The sequence below is a fragment of the Mytilus trossulus genome, chromosome 6 (genome assembly GCF_036588685.1).
Source record: "Mytilus trossulus isolate FHL-02 chromosome 6, PNRI_Mtr1.1.1.hap1, whole genome shotgun sequence".
NCBI classification, from domain to species: domain Eukaryota; kingdom Metazoa; phylum Mollusca; class Bivalvia; order Mytilida; family Mytilidae; genus Mytilus; species Mytilus trossulus.
In genome coordinates, this window is record NC_086378.1 from 419,593 (window position 1) to 440,582 (window position 20,990).

At 31.9% G+C, this 20,990-nt stretch overlaps 1 protein-coding gene across 5 annotated transcripts in view; it reads left to right on the forward strand.

Annotated features, from left to right (window-relative positions):
* Positions 1-20,990, forward strand: part of LOC134720545 (MAM and LDL-receptor class A domain-containing protein 1-like) — a 117,755-nt gene that overhangs the window by 66,818 nt on the left and 29,947 nt on the right. For 4 of the 5 annotated variants that reach the window (XM_063582856.1, XM_063582857.1, XM_063582859.1 and 1 more), the window contains 9 exons: positions 689-770; positions 2,162-2,413; positions 6,523-6,611; positions 10,897-11,026; positions 11,418-11,593; positions 12,094-12,181; positions 14,755-14,874; positions 15,542-15,642; positions 16,615-16,747. In XM_063582856.1, the coding sequence (XP_063438926.1) occupies positions 689-770; positions 2,162-2,413; positions 6,523-6,611; positions 10,897-11,026; positions 11,418-11,593; positions 12,094-12,181; positions 14,755-14,874; positions 15,542-15,642; positions 16,615-16,747 (1,171 nt within the window). The remainder of the gene's footprint in view (positions 1-688; positions 771-2,161; positions 2,414-6,522; positions 6,612-10,896; positions 11,027-11,417; positions 11,594-12,093; positions 12,182-14,754; positions 14,875-15,541; positions 15,643-16,614; positions 16,748-20,990) is intronic. The other variant, XM_063582858.1, reaches the window with a different exon arrangement.

Sequence of the window (20,990 nt, forward strand, 5' to 3'; positions counted from 1 at the left end):
AGGACACATTGTTTTCGGACTCTTAATCAACCAGTCTTTGCTCTTATTCCTAAATGACATGCGCTTAGTGAAGAAGTCTTAGGTTTGACCTAGAATGGATGGAAGCCATGACCTCGCACGCTTTGGGAAAAATTGGTTCCACTGAGATGGTTTCTTTGATAAATATATTTGAAATACTAAAGGGATAGCATATAGTCTACAAAACACATGGAATTTAAGCAACTGAAACAAAACAAAAAACCCACCAAAATCAAGGGTGAATTCATCTTTTTGCAAGGTCTTGTTTAGATAGAAGGGTTTCTTTAAGGCTTTTGTCTATCTAAACAGTGTGACCAAAGTGCTTTTTATTCTTTTAAATAACCAAGTGTTAATATTGAGGTGTAATCACAGTGCTGCTTTTTTCATTCTGTTTAATAACCCAGTATTAACATTGAGGTGTGATCAGTGTTCTTTATTAGAATATTTTCTTGTTTTTGTTCTGACTTAATATATCGTTTACTTATGTTTACTTTGTTTTAGGAAGATTTTACTTGACAAATCATCAAATATCAGTTTATTTATATGATAAATTATACGATGATTGTTAAAAGAATTTTCTACACAAAATTTTAAAATAAATAAATTTTAGAATTATTTTGACTAATGACTATTATGATTGTAGTTTAGATAGTGTTGTGACTTGTTTCAGATGACAATTGAAGGTGTTCGAGGATCTGATTGGTCAAGTGACATAGCCATTGATGATGTATCACTTATTCCAGGAACTTGTGGTAAGAATTGCAGGCTGGTTTTCTGTCTCCTGTGTGACCTGTTGAGAGGAACATTTAAATAACACAAATCCATCCTTATAAGTGCTCCCACATGTGTAATTCTTGCCAGATTATTATCAAACTTGTATAGTAGATAAATATCGGTATAAATGTCAAAGGCAAGTCAATGCTGATCAACTATTTTGAAAAGAGTTATTTTAAATTTGGAAATATTAATTTTCTGACAATTGTATTGTAAGCACTCTGCAGATTCTTATATTTATATCAGCAATGTCGAGGACAAGTTTGTAAGTATTATAGTATAGAGTAAAAATTGTTTTTGAAAAAGTTAAGGAAATATCAATTTGCTCCAGGCAACGAAGTTATGTCAGTCAATCAGTCCTTCAGTCGATCAGTTCTTCAGTCCTTCAGTCAATCAGTCCTTTAGTCAATCAGTCCTTCAGTCAATCAGTTCAACAGTCCTGTTTCTTGTCATGATAACTCCTCTCAAACCACACAACAGAATGATATGATAAAAAGGACATACTAGTATGTAGATGTGCATATCAACAGGAAGTTAAGATTCAATTTATTTTCTAGGAGTTGCGCCCCTTTTAACTTATTTGCTTTAATATACTATTGCAACAGTTCATCACAACTCCTCTGAAAACACACAACAGAATTTCATAAAACAGACATACTATGTAGATGTACATATCAACAGGAAGTTAAGATTCAATTTTTTTTCTAGGAGTTGCGCCCCTTTTAACTTATTTGCTTTAATATACTATTGCAACAGTTCATCACAACTCCTCTGAAAACACACAACAGAATTTCATAAAACAGACATACAATGTAGATGTGCATATCAACAGGAAGTTAAGATTAATTTTTTTTTCTAGGAGTTGCTCCCCTTTTAACTATTTTGCTTCAATATACCTCTACAACAGTTTCTCAAGCCACACAACAGAATTTCATGAAACCTTTTAGATAATAAGGACATACTATGTAGATGTGCATATCGACGGGAAATTATGATTCAAATTTTTTTTCTTAGTTATTTTATTTCTACAGGGAGTTCTTTTATTACATTTGAAATTGCATTGCATTTGCTTTGAAGCCTTTTTTTACTTTATCTATCAACTTTAAACGAATGAATTTTTTTTAATTATTTATCATCTTTATTGTTGATGGACAGATAAAAAATGTGCAATTAGAGGCACATTTGAACTCTGTTCTTCTTTTTAAATGAAAGTTATTGTATTAGTTTCAGGATTGTGCTTTCAAATTTTATGAGTATAATAAGTATTTTATATTGTTATTTTTGAACAAGCTAAATAGAAATAAGAAATATTTTAAAAAGTTGTCTCAGTCTATTAAGAAGTCATGTTTAAAGGTCCATTATTTTACAGGCAACCCAGTTACATCTGGTCCAACTACCGCTGGTCCAGTTACAGCTGCACCAACTACGCCTTCACCAAATACGCCTTCACCAACTACACCTTCACCAACTACGCCTTCACCAACTACACCTTCACCAAATACGCCTTCACCAACTACAGCTGCACCAACTACAGCTTCACCAACTACAGCTTCACCAACTACAGCTTCACCAACTACAGCTTCACCAACTACAGCTTCACCAACTACGTCTCAACCAACAGGTATTTATTTTTGGGAAAAGACGGCTTCAAGCCGTGAATCCCCTATGGGGTTGACCAGAGTGACACTCCCTCACATCATTCATTTTGTTTTTATACATGTTATAGTGTGGAAAAACCCCCTACAAATCTTACTTAGATTGAAGAGAAGGAGACCCAGAAATGAATAGTTTGACATTAAACACTTTTTTACACATTTCCCTTCTGTTTCTCACGAAATTATCGTATTTTGAACTTTCCTTTACACTATTTACGTTTATTTTACAATCCGGAAAAATTAGTATGACGAGATATTCTAAATATATCCAACCTACAGTGTATTTTATAGTGACGTCATTCTTGGAAGAAGCAAGGATATCCTTCACCAGTTCACTGGTTATTTAAATCATTCTTAGAGATAGTGCACTAAGTACAAATTTGTATTTGTTAAATCTAAACATAATATTGTTTACTGTAGATGATTTAAACATCAACATACAATACTTTAATTTGTAGGTCAACAACTTTCAAAATAAATAAAGATCGTGGGGTTACATGAGACAGGGGAAAGAAACGTTTTTATTGCTTTTTTCGGGTCTCACTAATTAGAGACAAGAAGCGTCAAGAAGACTATTTAGCGACAAGAAAAAATTATTCTTCTTGTCACTTCTTGTCGCTAAAATTCTTCTTGTCGCTAATTAGTGAGACCACTTATTTCTGTAAAAATTCTGAGAATCTTCCTCCGATTCAGGAGCACCTCAATTGATGAGTAATTATCCACTAAAATAAAAGTTAATGTATTTAAACACTTCAAATGTGACATTTCATTGGATTAGTAGTCTTCTATTAAAACTAATTTTTTGTGTACCTACATAATCATTTTAATGGTAAAAAAAATAAAAAATAAAAATTGCATTTTGTAGTTTAAACATATTTATTATTTACAAATATTTCAAAATTAAGATTTGGAAACAAGCTTCACACAGTTTACATCACTCATATTGTTTTTTTATTAGTACCTGTTTCCCTGTGATGAGAGTTGTAACTCAGAACTTTAACAATGGAAATTTAAAACTGAATAGAATTTTCAGTTCACACTTTTTGAAGAAAAAACTGGCCCTAGCCTGCAGTTCAGTGGTACACAATCAAGATTTCAAAAAATATTGTAGTTGTTGTGAAATGACAGAATTCAGTTGAGTTTTAGATAATTAGCTATCAACTTTAATCAAATTTTTAGATTTAGAAGATGCAGATCTCTTCCATTGGTCCAAATTGAATCAAAAGATACCCCCCCCCCTTCCAAAAACATAAATAAATAGAAACCAGGGCCGTCTTTCCCCTCAGAGCTATTCAGCTCTTTGATTATGTTTTATGGTTACATCTTTACCAACAGTTTTTAGGGGTGAAAAGGGGGATAGAATATTAATTAAACTGAAATTTTCTCAAAAATTGTAATAAATTAAAATTGTATTTAAGTCCAAAATGACAAAATCGCAATAATAAATGCACGCAATTATTTCTTAATTTACAGTATCTTATAAAAGAATAGTATCTTATAAAAGAATGTTCCTTTTCTCTTATCACCATATAATTACATCCTGATTTTTGAATTCCAGATGATTAGACTTTTAAACAATTTTTAAATAGACTGCTTTCATATTACCAACTTTTGACTAAAGAGTTTATATTATTTAGACTGGTTACCTTCACTGTGGTTGGACATGCTGGTACAAAGTCATAATGGCATTCAGACATGTGGCCTGAGAACACAGTTATTTCGTAGTGCATTTCTTTTAGACAATAAATTCAAATTAAAAAAATCGCACCTGCTCTTTCTCAAAAGGATTTTTACAGTGTAGTGTACTACCAGTGAGACAAATAATATCAAAATTATAGAAACTTCTACCAGCTTTAACTCAAAATATTGACAATTCTGTGTTAAGGGGTGTAAAATTCAGTTTGACAGCTTCAGACGTGATAAAATTTGACCTTTTAGAACTGAACCAACTCACTGGTTAACATAAAGATTCAGCTCCCAAATTTTTTTGACATGTAATTACACCCCCTTCTTAATATTTCATGCATTTAATATCAAGAAATAAATTGGGAAAGTGTATCAAACAAAACATGCAAGTTATACACTTTTTAGCTCACCTGGCCCGAAGGGCCAAGTGAGCTTTTCTCATCACTTGGCGTCCGTCGTCCGTCGTCGTTAACTTTTACAAAAATCTTCTCCTCTGAAACTACTGGGCCAAATCAAACCAAACTTGGCCACAATCATCATTGGGGTATCTTGTTTAAAAAATGTGTGGCGTGACCCGGTCAACCAACCAAGATGGCCGCCACGGCTAAAAATAGAACATAGGGGTAAAATGCAGTTTTTGGCTTATAACTCAAAAACCAAAGCATTTAGAGCAAATCTGACATGGGGTAAAAATGTTTATCAGGTCAAGATCTATCTGCCCTGAAATTTTCAGATGAATCGGTCAATCGGTTGTTGGGTTGCTGCCCCTGAATTGGTAATTTTGAAGAAATTTTGCTGTTTTTGGTTATTATCTTGAATATAATTATAGTTAGAGATAAACTGTAAACAGCAATAATGTTCAGCAAAGTAAGATCTACAAATAAGTCAACATGACCAAAATGGTCAGTTGACCCGTTTAGGAGTTATTGCCCTTTATAGTCAATTTTTAACCATTTTTCGTTAATTAAAGAAATCTTTTACAAAAATCTTCTCCTCTGAAACTACTTGGCCAAATTAATCCAAACTTGGCCACAATCATCTTTGGGGTATCTAGTTTAAAAAATGTGTGGCGTGACCTGGTCAACCAACCAAGATGGCCGCCACGGCTAAAAATAGAACAAAGGGGTAAAATGCAGTTTTTGGCTTATAACTCAAAAACCAAAGCATTTTGAGGAATTCTGACATGGGATATAAATGTTTATCAGGTCAAGAACTATCTGCCCTGAAATTTTCAGATGAATCGGTCAATCGGTTGTTGGGTTGCTGCCCCTGAATTGGTAATTTTGAGGAAATTTTGCTGTTTTTGGTTATTATCTTGAATATTATTATAGATAGAGATAAATTGTAAACAGCAATAATGTTCAGCAAAGTAAGATCTACAAATAAGTCAACATGACCAAAATGGTCAGTTGACCCCTTTAGGAGTTATTGCCCTTTATAGTCTATCTTTAACCATTTTTCATAAATCTAAGTAATCTTTTACAAAATCTCCACTGAAACTACTAGGCCACAATCATCTTTGGGGTATCTAGTTTGAAAAATGTGTCCGATGACCTGGCCATTCAACCAAGATGGCCGCCATGGCTAAAAATAGAACATAGGGGTAAAATGCAGTTTTTTGCTTATAACTATGAAACCAAAGCATCTAGAGCAAATCTGACAAGAAGTTAAATTGTTAATCAAGTCAATATCTATCTGCCCTGAATTTTTCAGATGAATTGGACAACTGGTTGTTGGGTTGCTGCCCTCCAATTGGTAATTTTTAAAGAAATTTTGCCGTTTTTGGTTATCTTGAATACTATTATAGATAGCGATAAACTGTAAACAGCAATAATGTTCAGCAAAGTAAGATCTACAAATAAGTCAACATGACCTAAATGGTCAATTGACCCCTTAAGGAGTTATTGCCCTTTATAGTCAATTTTTAACAATTTTCATTAATTTGGTAAATTTATGTAAATTTTTACCAAATATAGTTCTCTGTTACTAATGGGCAAAGTTCATGAAAGATATAATTGTAAGAAGCAAAATCGTTCAGTAAAGTAAGAACTTCAAACACATCACCATCACCAAAATACAATTTTGTCATGAATCCATTTGTGTCCTTTGTTTAATATGCACATAGACCAAGGTGAGCGACACAGGCTCTTTAGAGCCTCTAGTTACACTAGGGACTATATTCGTAGACAACGAAAACCAAAGGACGATAACTGTGTCCTTGGACCATGTACATTTAAAGATGGTGCTCCATGTTTTTCTCTTGTCTTTTTAGAAGGCACCTAAACATATACTTTTGAGGGTGGTGCTCTATGTTTTTCTCTATCTTTTTACAAGGCACCTAGACACATACTTTTGAGGGTGGTGCACTAAATTTTCTCTATCTTTTCAGATGGCACCCAGACATGTACATTTGAAGATGATGCTCCATGTTTTTTGGTTGAAGCTACAAATGATGATTTTGATTGGACTCTTAGAAGTGTAAGTCAAAGTAAAAAATTGTATTCATGTAAAATCCAAAATATAGATTGTCAACAACACTCAAACTAAAAACAAACATTTATCATTACAATCAATTACATTGTCAACAACACTCAAACTAAAAACAAACATTTATCATTACAATCAATTACATTAACAACAACACTCAAACTAAAAACAATCATTTATCATTACAATCAATTACATTGTCAACAACACTCAAACTAGAAACAAACATGTATCATTACAATCAATTACATTGTCAACAACACACAAACTAAAAACAAACATTTATCATTACAATCAATTACATTGTCAACAACACTCAAACTAGAAACAAACATTAATCATTACAATCAATTACATTGTCAACAACACTCAAACTAAAAACAAACATTTATCATTACAATCAATTACATTAACAACAAAACTCAAACTAAAAACAATCATTTATTATTACAATCAATTACATTGTCAACAACACTCAAACTAGAAACAAACATTTATCATTACAATCAATTACATTGTCAACAACACACAAACTAAAAACAAACATTTATCATAACAATCAATTACATTGTCAACAACACTCAAACTAAAAACAATCATTTATCATTACAATCAATTACATTGTCAACAACACACAAACTAAAAACAAACATTTATCATTACAATCAATTACATTGTCAACAACACACAAACTAAAAACAAACATTTATCATTACAATCAATTACATTGTCAACAACACTCAAACTAAAAACAATCATTTATCATTACAATCAATTACATTGTCAACAACACTCAAACTAAAAACAAACATTTATCATTACAATCAATTACATTAACAACAACACTCAAACTAAAAACAATCATTTATCATTTCAATCAATTACATTGTCAACAACACTCAAACTAAAAACAAACATTTATCATTACAATCAATTACATTGTCAACAACAGTCAAACTAAAAACAAACATTTATCATTACAAACAATTACATTGTCAACAACACACAAACTAAAAACAAACATTTATCATTACAATCAATTACATTGTCAACAACACTCAAACTAAAAACAAACATTTATCATTACAATCAATTACATTGTCAACAACACACAAACTAAAAACAAACATTTATCATTACAATCAATTACATTAACAACACACAAACTAGAAACAAACATTTATCATAACAATCAATTACATTGTCAACAACAGTCAAACTAAAAACAAACATTTATCATTACAAACAATTACATTGTCAACAGCACACAAACTAAAAACAAACATTTATCATTACAATCAATTACATTGTCAACAACACACAAACTAAAAACAAACATTTATCATTACAATCAATTACATTACAAATACATAAGATGATAGAATATATATGTTTGATATATCAGTACAAAACATAAAAAGAAATATAAACAGATATACTGTAAATTCAAGTTTTGTATTGATGATCAAATAGCCTCGGTATTACTTCCTCATGAACTGATTCATAATTTTGCTTAGATGCCTGGGTATACATATTACTTCATCATAATTCTCATATGGTTTGCATACCTATAAATATATTGAAATAGAAATACAATAAATGCACTTAAGCTTTTAAAATGTATACAATTAAAATTTAAATAATATTCGGCAGTGTTTCATGAATGATTTGGCAAATTTACGTCATGGCAAAACACGACGTCATACAAATGAAAACTTTCAAGGGAATGATTATTTCGTTACTTGTACTCTTCAATTTCGCAAAATTACTCATTAAAATGAAGTTTTGGAGGTAGGTTTTATTTATTTTTATATTTTTTATCGAACATTTATGGCAGATTTTAGAAAGTCAATATGGCGGCCAACTTCTTAGTTACAACCTGTCAAATGTACCTTTGATAGTAATTATAGTAGCCTTTACACAAAAAAATGTTAATTGAAATCATGTATGTTCATTATAAGTATTAAACACAATTTTTTTAGAGGTTATTGATGTGTAAAACAGGTCTCTTACTTACAAACTTTACATAAAAGTCCTTCAGAATTTTATTCAGTTTGTGAACTAATCCCCCTGGTTTACACATCAATAACCTCTAGAAAAAATGTGTTTAATCCTATAATGAACAGATTTATAATTTAGTCATTGATGCATGATTTTTGTTATTGGCTTTGAACAATAGCTGTCAGTAACTGTGAGTTCTCTCAGATATTGAAGATGAACAATAGCTATCAGTAACTGTGAGTTCTCTCAGATATTGAAGACCTTTTGTTGTATGGGATGTGAAAGTACCTATTAACTTCCACTCTGTGTTTTTATGTCTTATTATGCCTTTCTTATTAGGAGCATTATGTTTTTCGGTCTGGGTTTCCGTTCATTGATCCTCCTTTCAATTGTTATACATTTGTATGTCTGTCTGTCTCACTTCAGGTTTAAAGTTTTTGATTAAGGTAGATTTTGATGAAGTTGAAGGCTAATCAACTTGCAACATAGTACACATTTCCTTATGATATGATCTTTCTTATTTTAATGCAAAATTAGAGTTTTAACCCAATTTCACAATCCGCAGAAAATGAAAGTGTGAGTGTGCAGGTTAAAGTTCAAGGTAGTGTTGGGTAAAGCCCACTGACTTGATATCTAAATCTTCCAAGGCTTAATTTAATGCTTCTGAAGAGCTCCTCTGGATTTACTTCTTCAGGAACATTTAAAACTGAATATTCGAAGCCTAGGATGTATAAGTACCCAAACAGTTAAAGAGTTATATGACCAAAACATACCTAATCAAAGAGTTATATGACCAAAACATACCTAATCAAAGAGTTATATGACCAAAACATACCTAATCAAAGAGTTATATGACCAAAACATACCTAATCAAAGAGTTATATGACCAAAACATACCTAATCAAAGAGTTATATGACCAAAACATACCTAATCATAGAGTTATATGACCAAAACATACCTAATCAAAGAGTTATATGACCAAAACATACCTAATCATAGAGTTATATGACCAAAACATACCTAATCATAGAGTTATATGACCAAAACATACCTAATCAAAGAGTTATATGACCAAAACATACCTAATCATAGAGTTATATGACCAAAACATACCTAATCAAAGAGTTATATGACCAAAACATACCTAATCAAAGAGTTATATGACCAAAACATACCTAATCAAAGAGTTATATGACCAAAACATCAAAGAGTTATATGACCAAAACATACCTAATCAAAGAGTTATATGACCAAAACATACCTAATCAAAGAGTTATATGACCAAAACATACCTAATCATAGAGTTATATGACCAAAACATACCTAATCAAAGAGTTATATGACCAAAACATACCTAATCATAGAGTTATATGACCAAAACATACCTAATCAAAGAGTTATATGACCAAAACATACCTAATCAAAGAGTTATATGACCAAAACGTACCTAATCAAAGAGTTATATGACCAAAACATACCTAATCAAAGAGTTATATGACCAAAACGTACCTAATCAAAGAGTTATATGACCAAAACGTACCTAATCAAAGAGTTATATGACCAAAACGTACCTAATCAAAGAGTTATATGACCAAAACGTACCTAATCAAAGAGTTATATGACCAAAACGTACCTAATCAAAGAGTTATATGACCAAAACGTACCTAATCAAAGAGTTATATGACCAAAACATACCTAATCAAAGAGTTATATGACCAAAACATACCTAATCAAAGAGTTATATGACCAAAACATACCTAATCAAAGAGTTATATGACCAAAACATACCTAATCAAAGAGTTATATGACCAAAACATACCTAATCAAAGAGTTATATGACCAAAACATACCTAATCAAAGAGTTGTATGACCAAAACATACCTAATCAAAGAGTTATATGACCAAAACATACCTAATCAAAGAGTTATATGACCAAAACATACCTAATCAAAGAGTTATATGACCAAAACATACCTAATCAAAGAGTTATATGACCAAAACATACCTAATCAAAGAGTTATATGACCAAAACGTACCTAATCAAAGAGTTATATGACCAAAACATACCTAATCAAAGAGTTATATGACCAAAACATACCTAATCAAAGAGTTATATGACCAAAACATACATTAAAATAGCCAAATCCATCTAAGGTCATCTTTTCCTGAGGCAGTTATAATTGGACAACTGTAGAAATGTTTGTTCTAAATTTTGACTGTAAGGAATATACATATAGATAATTTATAGTACTTTATTTATGTGATTATATATAGGGAAGCACTCCATCTGGGGGCACTGGACCACAATCAGCTGTAGAAGGCGGTAAATACAAGTATGTAGAAGTTTCTTCACCAAGAGCTAGCAATGATGTGGCTAGGTTGGAATCGTCAACGATCTTAAATGGTAAATTATATATTATTTGTTTTAAGGAATTATCAATAAAACAATATTCTGTGATATAACTTAGTATAGAAATAAACTCATCATAGATACCTGGATTCAATTTTATATTTACACCAGACTCGCATTTCGTCTTCAAAAGACTAGGTGACACTGGAATTAAAAAAGTTAAAAAGGCCAAATAACGTACAAAGTTGAAGAGCATTGAGGACCAAAATTCCTTAAAGTTTTGACCAATGAGAATATGCTAGCCTTTCTGTAAAATGTTTCATGAATAAAGAATATTTGCTACCCTCTGTTAAAACAGTATATAATCAAAAAGATGAAGAAAAAAATATTTTGAATTTCAATTTGCTATTAAATATAGAATATATTGTTTTTTTTTCTTTAACAGCAGGTGACTATTGTTTGACTTTTCAATATCACATGTTTGGTTTGGATACAATGGGAGATCTCAAAATATCAACTGGAGTTACAGCCCCTGAAAATGAAATATTTATAGAATCTGGTAACCTTGGTGACCAGTGGAACAAGGGAATGGTTACAATTTCTAATGCTGCAGGAATGAAGGTTTGTTTGTTAGTAAATAGATGTCTTTATATAAATGATATAAACTGCAGGAATGAAGGTTTGTTTGTATACAATAAGATGTCTTTATATAAATGATATAAATTAGGTTCTGGATAAATGATATACAAAATAGAGACTAATATTTATAGAATACCAGAAAAATAATGAGTAGAGACTGATGGGCTAAATAAAAATTTGGTATAGTTCACAGTGCTTAAAATTTAAATTATCCATTATGTCTTATTTAAAAACCTCTATAAAAAGAGAAAATCTGACTGAGCAGAAATATGTTGAATGTTGAGCCCTATATACCTATTGTGTTTTGTAAAACTGTTGAACCTCACTTATTAATTGTTGAACTTCACTGAAAATAAGTCAATTCACAAAAAATAGAATTCTTGGCTAAAATCAAATATCATTGACCATGAAATTTGTTCCTAGAATTGTTTATTTTACCAAGACCTAAAGTGATTTAATTTTACAAATGTTTTATCTTTCAGTTATTTATAGAAGCTAATAAAGTAACATCCTGGAAAGGAGATATTGCTATAGATGATATACAACTTATGCCTGGAGCGTGTGCTGGTGGTATGTTAATTATTGTGGTTAGGGTTATGGAGATATTGCTATAGATGATATAAAACTAATGCCTGGAGTGTGTGCTGGTGGTATGTTAATTATTGTGGTTAGGGTTAGGGTTAGGGTTAGGTAGATATTGCTATAGATGATATAAAACTAATGCCTGGAGCGTGTGCTGGTGGTATGTTAATTATAGTGGTTAGGGTTAGGGTTAGGGAGATATTGCTATAGATGATATAAAACTAATGCCTGGAGTATGTGCTGGTGGTATGTTAATTATTGTGGTTAGGGTTGGGGTAGGGGAGATATTGCTATAGATGATATACAACTAATGCCTGGAGTGTGTGCTGGGGGTATGTTACTTATTGTTATATCATATATTACTATACCACATCTGTTTCTGTTTCTGTAAATAACCTGCCAATCAAGGCACACCTCCTTGAACCTGGAGTACAGTATATTATGAAAAAAAGAGTAAGGGTAAATTTTATTGGCACTACTTGGATAAAAGTAGTGAATTTAGAATATGTGACATTAAATACCAGAGTAGGGAATATCCTTTAAATAGTAGAATTTAAACCACCAGAAAATAAACCACTTAAGGTGGTACCCAACACTTTAACTAAAACTAATTTGGCTCGTTTAATTTTCTTAAGATTTTGACAAAGTATTTACTTTGACCCTTTGACAAAAACATAAAAAAATTAAAAATTTTGAACCAACCGTTTTATCAGAAAAATTACACTGGTTATATAGCAGTTTGACAAACACTCATTTTGATCTTTGAGAAGCTTAATATCCCTTTAACAACACAACATAATTAAAACATTTAGCTGATTTTACAGAGTTATCTCCCTGTAGTGTTAGGTACCACCTTAATGGTGAGTATTAAGTTTTTATATAAAATTGAGAATGGAAATGGGGAATGTGTCAAAGAGCAGACAACAGCTGAAGGCCACCAATAGGTCTTCAATGCAGTGAGAAATGCCGGCATCCAGAGTCATGCTTCAGTATATAATGTATACTAGTTCAGTGATGACAGACATCATACTCTGAACTCCAAAATATACACAAGAAACTAAAACTAATTAGCATACAAGATTAATAAAGACCAGAGGCTTCTGACTTGAGACAGGTGCAGAAATGGGGCAGGGTTAATGTTAATTTATATATATGGGTTCGAATAAAAATTTGCAGATCTAAAATTGTTGGGTTGATGTTTAGAGGAGTTGTATATACATAATGTACACAGCCATGTATCACCATCATTGCTGGTGATCCGATGGATACATCTGTTGTAGAGTTGTCACTGACTCAGACGTACTTATATATATATATAAACGAGTCTAAATTGAAAACTACGTTCAAACCTAGGATTGCGTTGGATAAAAACCGCAATTATATATAAATACTAAAAATTTAATTCTGTGTCCACACTAGTAGTGTATAAATAAAATTAAATTTCAAAATGCTCTTAAAGTCCTTTAGTTCTTTACATTTTTCTCCAACCGGTTTTACATCTTTGTGATAATCATGGATGAATGTAACTAACTGTAACGTAACGTCACAATAATAAGTCTGTAACAATACATTAAAGGGACATAACCCTTTCAAGAGTAACGTCTTATCTGTTTAGGCTTGGTTTGTACTTTTGTATATAAACATATTTTCTTTAGTAATTCTCATTTCTTCGGTGAATTGGTCATCACATTGGTAAAATGGGAAAACATAGTATTTGGGTGGTTTGTACTTTTGTATATAAACATATTTTCTTTAGTAATTCTCATTTCTTCGGTGAATTGGTCATCACATTGGAAAAATGGGAAAACATAGTATTTGGGTGGTTTGTTGCTAGCACATAAATCCAGGTGTTCACTTACGTTAATCATCCTTATTTCTTTATATCTGATTTGTTGACGGTGAACAGTAAATTTTTTCCGTAAAGTGTTTCCTGTTTGTCCAATATAATCTTTTTTGCACCCATTACATTTGATGAGAGATTTTCACTATTAACAACTCTTTTACGTGTGCATCGAGCAATTTAATTGATGTCATCAAATGTAATGGGTGCAAATAAAAATAAATAAAGTTATATATTATGTAAGGGTAAATTTTATTGGCACTATGTGAAAAAAAAATAGAGAATTTTTAATATTTGACATTAAAAAGTAAAAAATACCAGATTAGGGAACATCCTTTAAATACCACTTACTGATTGTGTTATAAAATTTGTATGCTCCACCATGATAGAAGAGGGGCATTATGTTTACTGGTCTGTTTGTCTGTTCATCCATCTGTTTCTCTGTGTTCCTCTGTCTGTTCTGCTTCAGGTTAAATATTTTGGTCAAGGTACTTTTTTTGATGAAGTTAAAGTTCAATCAACTTGAAATTTAGTACACATGTTCCCTATAATATGATCTTTCTCATTTAAGTGCCAAATTTTTTACCCCAATTTCACAGTCCACTGAACATAGAAAATGATAGTGTGATTTGGGCATTTGTATACTATGGACACATTCTTGTTTTATGTTTATTACTATATATATATGTTGGTTATCTATATTTTTTTTTATTATTTTCAGTGAGTCCATGTGACACCAGTCCTTGCCAAAATGGTGGATCCTGTTCAGAAACAACAACAGCCATTGGTTACACCTGTTCTTGTGTGGGTGGATTTGTGGGACAAAACTGTGACCAAGTTGGTAAGTCAGAGATGGACAAGAAGTCAATGTTGGATATTTGTTAAATAGACAGACTATTACAAAAATTTACAACCAACAGTCTTCATCTTTCATCAATTCTCAACTGAAAATACATTTTTTTTTTAGATTTTTGTAGATTGTATAGAATTTGCAAAACTAAGATGTTGCACTTAAAATTTTGTTTACATGCTTGAATGTATATTTCATTTTAAGATATCATCAAATAATTTAATTTTGGATGTAACACGTCTTCTGATTGGCTGACGTCATTTTGTTATCAGTCCATTGACATAGTTTAGTCATGTGACCGTGACATCATCATCCTATTTCATGGTTTTCTAAGGTTTAAAAATGGTATTTAGAATTAGATTATAAGAAATGACTGTTATATTTTTTCTGTCTATTGGAAATAACATAAAAAAATGTGGTGCACACTGTTGAATAACCCGCTACACAAGTTATTCAGTGTGCACCAAATTTTTTATGTTATTTTTTCATAGACAAAAAAATATTATAGTCATTGCTTAATTAATTAAGAATCAATATATTTTTGATAGTTGAGATAAATGATAAACTTCTGATGATGTTCTGTTGTCAATCACAATTACTTTCATATTCTATTATCTGTCCCAAAGGGCTCACAGTGCTTTGATTTTTTTTTTTGCAGATGGCAAAACAGTATCAGAATTTACTTGTGGCTTTGAAACAGAAAATAATTGTGTGTTTGAAAATGTTGATGATGATGATTTTCAATGGACTTATAGATCTGTAAGTGGCTCATGTGAATGACTTGAAGAGGCATTAGCTATTGGATAAAAGAAAAACAATGATATGATTTATTTTTTTATCAGTTATTTATGAAAGTGATAAATAAAGATTCAATCACTGCAAAGTGTATTATGATATTACTCCACTCCCGACAGTTAAATTTTAATATTTAAAGTGAGAGGCATGTATATATATTTAACAGAAGAGATTTATATGAATTTCAAATTCATTCATTTTCCAGTACATTTTCCTTATCCCAGTGTTAATACCTTACATTAAGAACAGATTGTAAATTACAAGGATAGACCTTGGGTGAACCTCACTGAAGATTTGTGTATTAGATTTGATTTTGATTTTTTATGTTTAACACCACTTCTAAGCACCACTTTTGGGCCATTTCGTGGCGGCCAGTTTTTATTTGTGGAGGAAGCCAGAGTGCCCAGAGAAAACCATGATCTTTAAAAGGAAATCTGACGTTCCTAGTCAATTAAGATTGGAGAAGAGCACCTTCATCAAGCAGGTTTGAACTCACAACCTCAGTGTTGACTGGCTAGTGATTACAGTAGTAACTTAGTACTTAGACCACTTGGCCACTGAGGCCCCTTTTGTGCACAAGATGATTTACTGATGTTTATCCAAAAATATGATTTAAGAATGAGATTATAGTACTGTAAATTCAGAAATTATTGCAATGGTTTTATTAATGTGAAAAATGCGACAGTGATATAATCGCAATAATTTAAACTCATATTTTCAAATTTTTTTGTGGAGAGTTGTCTCATTGGCAATTGTACCACATCTATTATTATAAACAGGATTGTTCTCAATAATGAAAAATTAAAATTGCATTTTAGTCAAAAATGATAAATTCGCAATAATAAATGCACACCATAATTTCTGAATTTACAGTACCTTTTAGTTTTTGTATAGTTTTCACATTTAACTATTCATATTTTTTGTTTTTTTATCAAGGGATCAACCCCAAGTGCTGGTACAGGCCCTTCTAGTGCATATGAAGGCACGCAGTATGTCTTCACTGAGGCCTCATCTCCACGTGGTCAGGGGGACAAAGCTGTTTTGTCCACTGTTAATACTTTGCTTGCAGGTAAAATTTAACAACTTGAATACTGTAAACCAAATTATTTTCACAGATACTTTATTTCACGTTAAGCTCTTCTAATTTTTGGTTTTTGATTTAATTTTTGTGATTTTCAATTTTTTTTAGGTAGATCAATAAGGAACAATCTTTGTTTAACTTTGTTGCAACAATTTATATTTGCCTTGTTTTCTACTGATGAAAGTCGTGATAATAAATTGATCAAGAAAATAAGTTGCTTTATCGTAATTAATCTATTAGCACAGATGTGACTGCATCTTACATTAATTTGTAGAATCCTTTACTATAGATAATTAAGCTGATCTGTAAAAGTAACATCTTCATGCCTTATATATCATTTACTGTAGTACAATGCTATATTAAAACTGATGTGGAAAGGTAACACCTGGCCACCGACAGCTTCATTTTTATGAAGCCCAGGTGGTTGTGTGGTCTAGCCTGCCCGTTACAGTGCAGGTGATTTGGTGTCACGATATCTCAGTAGCAAAGGGTTCAAATCCTGATGAGGGAAGAACAAAAAATTTGCAAAAGCAAATTTACAGATTTAACATTGTTGGGTTGATGTTTAGACGAGTTATATATATATATATATATATTTATACTAAAAATTGAATTCTGTGACCACACTAGTAGAAATATAAGTTAGTTACATTCATCCATGATTATCACAAAAGTGTGAAACGAGTTGGAGAAAAATGTAGAGAATTAAAGGACTTTAAGAGCATTTTGAAATTAAATTTTATTTTTATATGTATATATATATATATATAGACTTATAAAACTTGTGATCTGCAGTCAAATGATATTTTATTGTTAATATAAAAATGTTGTACAATTGCCAATGAGACAACTCTCGACAAGAGACCAAATGACACAGAAATTAACAGCTATAGGCTACTGTACGACCTTAAACAATGAGCAAAGCCCATACCTCATAGTCATAGCCGACTATGTAAAACAATTCAAACAAGAAAACTAATTTCCTAATTTCTGTACAAAAACCTGAACTACATGTAACATCAGATATGATGAACTACATGTCGGACTTGTACAGTCAACGTCATATCTGATGAACTACAGGTAAGACTTGTACAGTCAACTTCAAATCTAATGAACTACAGGTCAGACTTGTACAGTCAACGTCAAATATAATGAACTTCATGTCAGACTTGTACAGTCAACGTCATATCTGATGAACTACAGGTCAGATTTGTACAGTCAACGTCAGATTTGATGAACTACAGGTAATTCTTGTACAGTCAACATCAGATCTAATGAACTACAGGTCAGACTTGTACAGTCAACGTCAGATATAATGAACTTCAGGTCAGACTTGTACAGTCAACGTCAAATATAATGAACTTCAGGTCAGACTTGTACAGTCAACGTCAAATATAATGAACTTCAGGTCAGACTTGTACAGTCAACGTCATATCTGATGAACTACAGGTCAGATTTGTACAGTAAACGTCAGATCTAATGAACTACAGGTAAGACTTGTACAGTCAACTTCAGATCTAATGAACTACAGGTCAGATTTGTACAGTCAACGTCAGATTTGATGAACTACAGGTAATACTTGTACAGTCAACGTCAGATCTAATGAACTACAGGTCAGATTTGTACAGTCAAAGTCAGATCTAATGAACCACAGGTCAAATTTTACAATCAAAATCAGATCTGACAAACTACAGGTCATTTTAAGCTTTTTTGTAGAGAGATAAAAGAGACACAATTTTATTATATTTACTTCAGGTACAAGTAGCTATTGCTTGCAGTTTTACCTCCATATGTATGGTACTCCTGGTACCCTAAACACAATATTATATTTACTTCAGGTACAAGTAGCTATTGCTTGCAGTTTTACCTCCATATGTATGGTACTCCTGGTACCCTAAACACAATATTATATTTACTTCAGGTACAAGTAGCTATTGCTTGCAGTTTTACCTCCATATGTATGGTACTCCTGGTACCCTAAACACAATATTATATTTACTTCAGGTACAAGTAGCTATTGCTTGCAGTTTTATCTACATATGTATGGTACTCCTGGTACCCTAAACAATATTATATTTACTTCAGGTACAAGTAGCTATTGCTTGCAGTTTTATCTCCATATGTATGGTACTCCTGGTACCCTAAACACAATATTATATTTACTTCAGGTACAAGTAGCTATTGCTTGCAGTTTTACCTCCATATGTATGGTACTCCTGGTACCCTAAACACAATATTATATTTACTTCAGATACAAGTAGCTATTGCTTGCAGTTTTACCTCCATATGTATGGTACTCCTGGTACCCTAAACACAATATTATATTTACTTCAGGTACAAGTAGCTATTGCTTGCAGTTTTACCTCCATATGTATGGTACTCCTGGTACCCTAAACACAATATTATATTTACTTCAGGTACAAGTAGCTATTGCTTGCAGTTTTATCTACATATGTATGGTACTCCTGGTACCCTAAACACAATATTATATTTACTTCAGGTACAAGTAGCTATTGCTTGCAGTTTTACCTCCATATGTATGGTACTCCTGGTACCCTAAACACAATATTATATTTACTTCAGGTACAAGTAGCTATTGCTTGCAGTTTTATCTACATATGTATGGTACTCCTGGTACCCTAAACACAATATTATATTTACTTCAGGTACAAGTAGCTATTGCTTGCAGTTTTATCTACATATGTATGGTACTCCTGGTACCCTAAACACAATATTATATTTACTTCAGGTACAAGTAGCTATTGCTTGCAGTTTTACCTCCATATGTATGGTACTCCTGGTACCCTAAACACAATATTATATTTACTTCAGGTACAAGTAGCTATTGCTTGCAGTTTTATCTACATATGTATGGTACTCCTGGTACCCTAAACACAATATTATATTTACTTCAGGTACAAGTAGCTATTGCTTGCAGTTTTATCTACATATGTATGGTACTCCTGGTACCCTAAACACAATATTATATTTACTTCAGGTACAAGTAGCTATTGCTTGCAGTTTTACCTCCATATGTATGGTACTCCTGGTACCCTAAACACAATATTATATTTACTTCAGGTACAAGTAGCTATTGCTTGCAGTTTTACCTCCATATGTATGGTACTCCTGGTACCCTAAACACAATATTATATTTACTTCAGGTACAAGTAGCTATTGCTTGCAGTTTTATCTACATATGTATGGTACTCCTGGTACCCTAAACACAATATTATATTTACTTCAGGTACAAGTAGCTATTGCTTGCAGTTTTACCTCCATATGTATGGTACTCCTGGTACCCTAAACACAATATTATATTTACTTCAGGTACAAGTAGCTATTGCTTGCAGTTTTATCTACATATGTATGGTACTCCTGGTACCCTAAACACAATATTATATTTACTTCAGGTACAAGTAGCTATTGCTTGCAGTTTTACCTCCATATGTATGGTACTCCTGGTACCCTAAACACAATATTATATTTACTTCAGGTACAAGTAGCTATTGCTTGCAGTTTTACCTCCATATGTATGGTACTCCTGGTACCCTAAACACAATATTGTATTTACTTCAGGTACAAGTAGCTATTGCTTGCAGTTTTATCTACATATGTATGGTACTCCTGGTACCCTAAACACAATATTATATTTACTTCAGGTACAAGTAGCTATTGCTTGCAGTTTTACCTCCATATGTATGGTACTCCTGGTACCCTAAACACAATATTATATTTACTTCAGGTACAAGTAGCTATTGCTTGCAGTTTTACCTCCATATGTATGGTACTCCTGGTACCCTAAACACAATATTATATTTACTTCAGGTACAAGTAGCTATTGCTTGCAGTTTTATCTACATATGTATGGTACTCCTGGTACCCTAAACACAATATTATATTTACTTCAGGTACAAGTAGCTATTGCTTGCAGTTTTATCTACATATGTATGGTACTCCTGGTACCCTAAACACAATATTATATTTACTTCAGGTACAAGTAGCTATTGCTTGCAGTTTTACCTCCATATGTATGGTACTCCTGGTACCCTAAACACAATATTATATTTACTTCAGGTACAAGTAGCTATTGCTTGCAGTTTTATCTACATATGTATGGTACTCCTGGTACCCTAAACACAATATTATATTTACTTCAGGTACAAGTAGCTATTGCTTGCAGTTTTATCTACATATGTATGGTACTCCTGGTACCCTAAACACAATATTA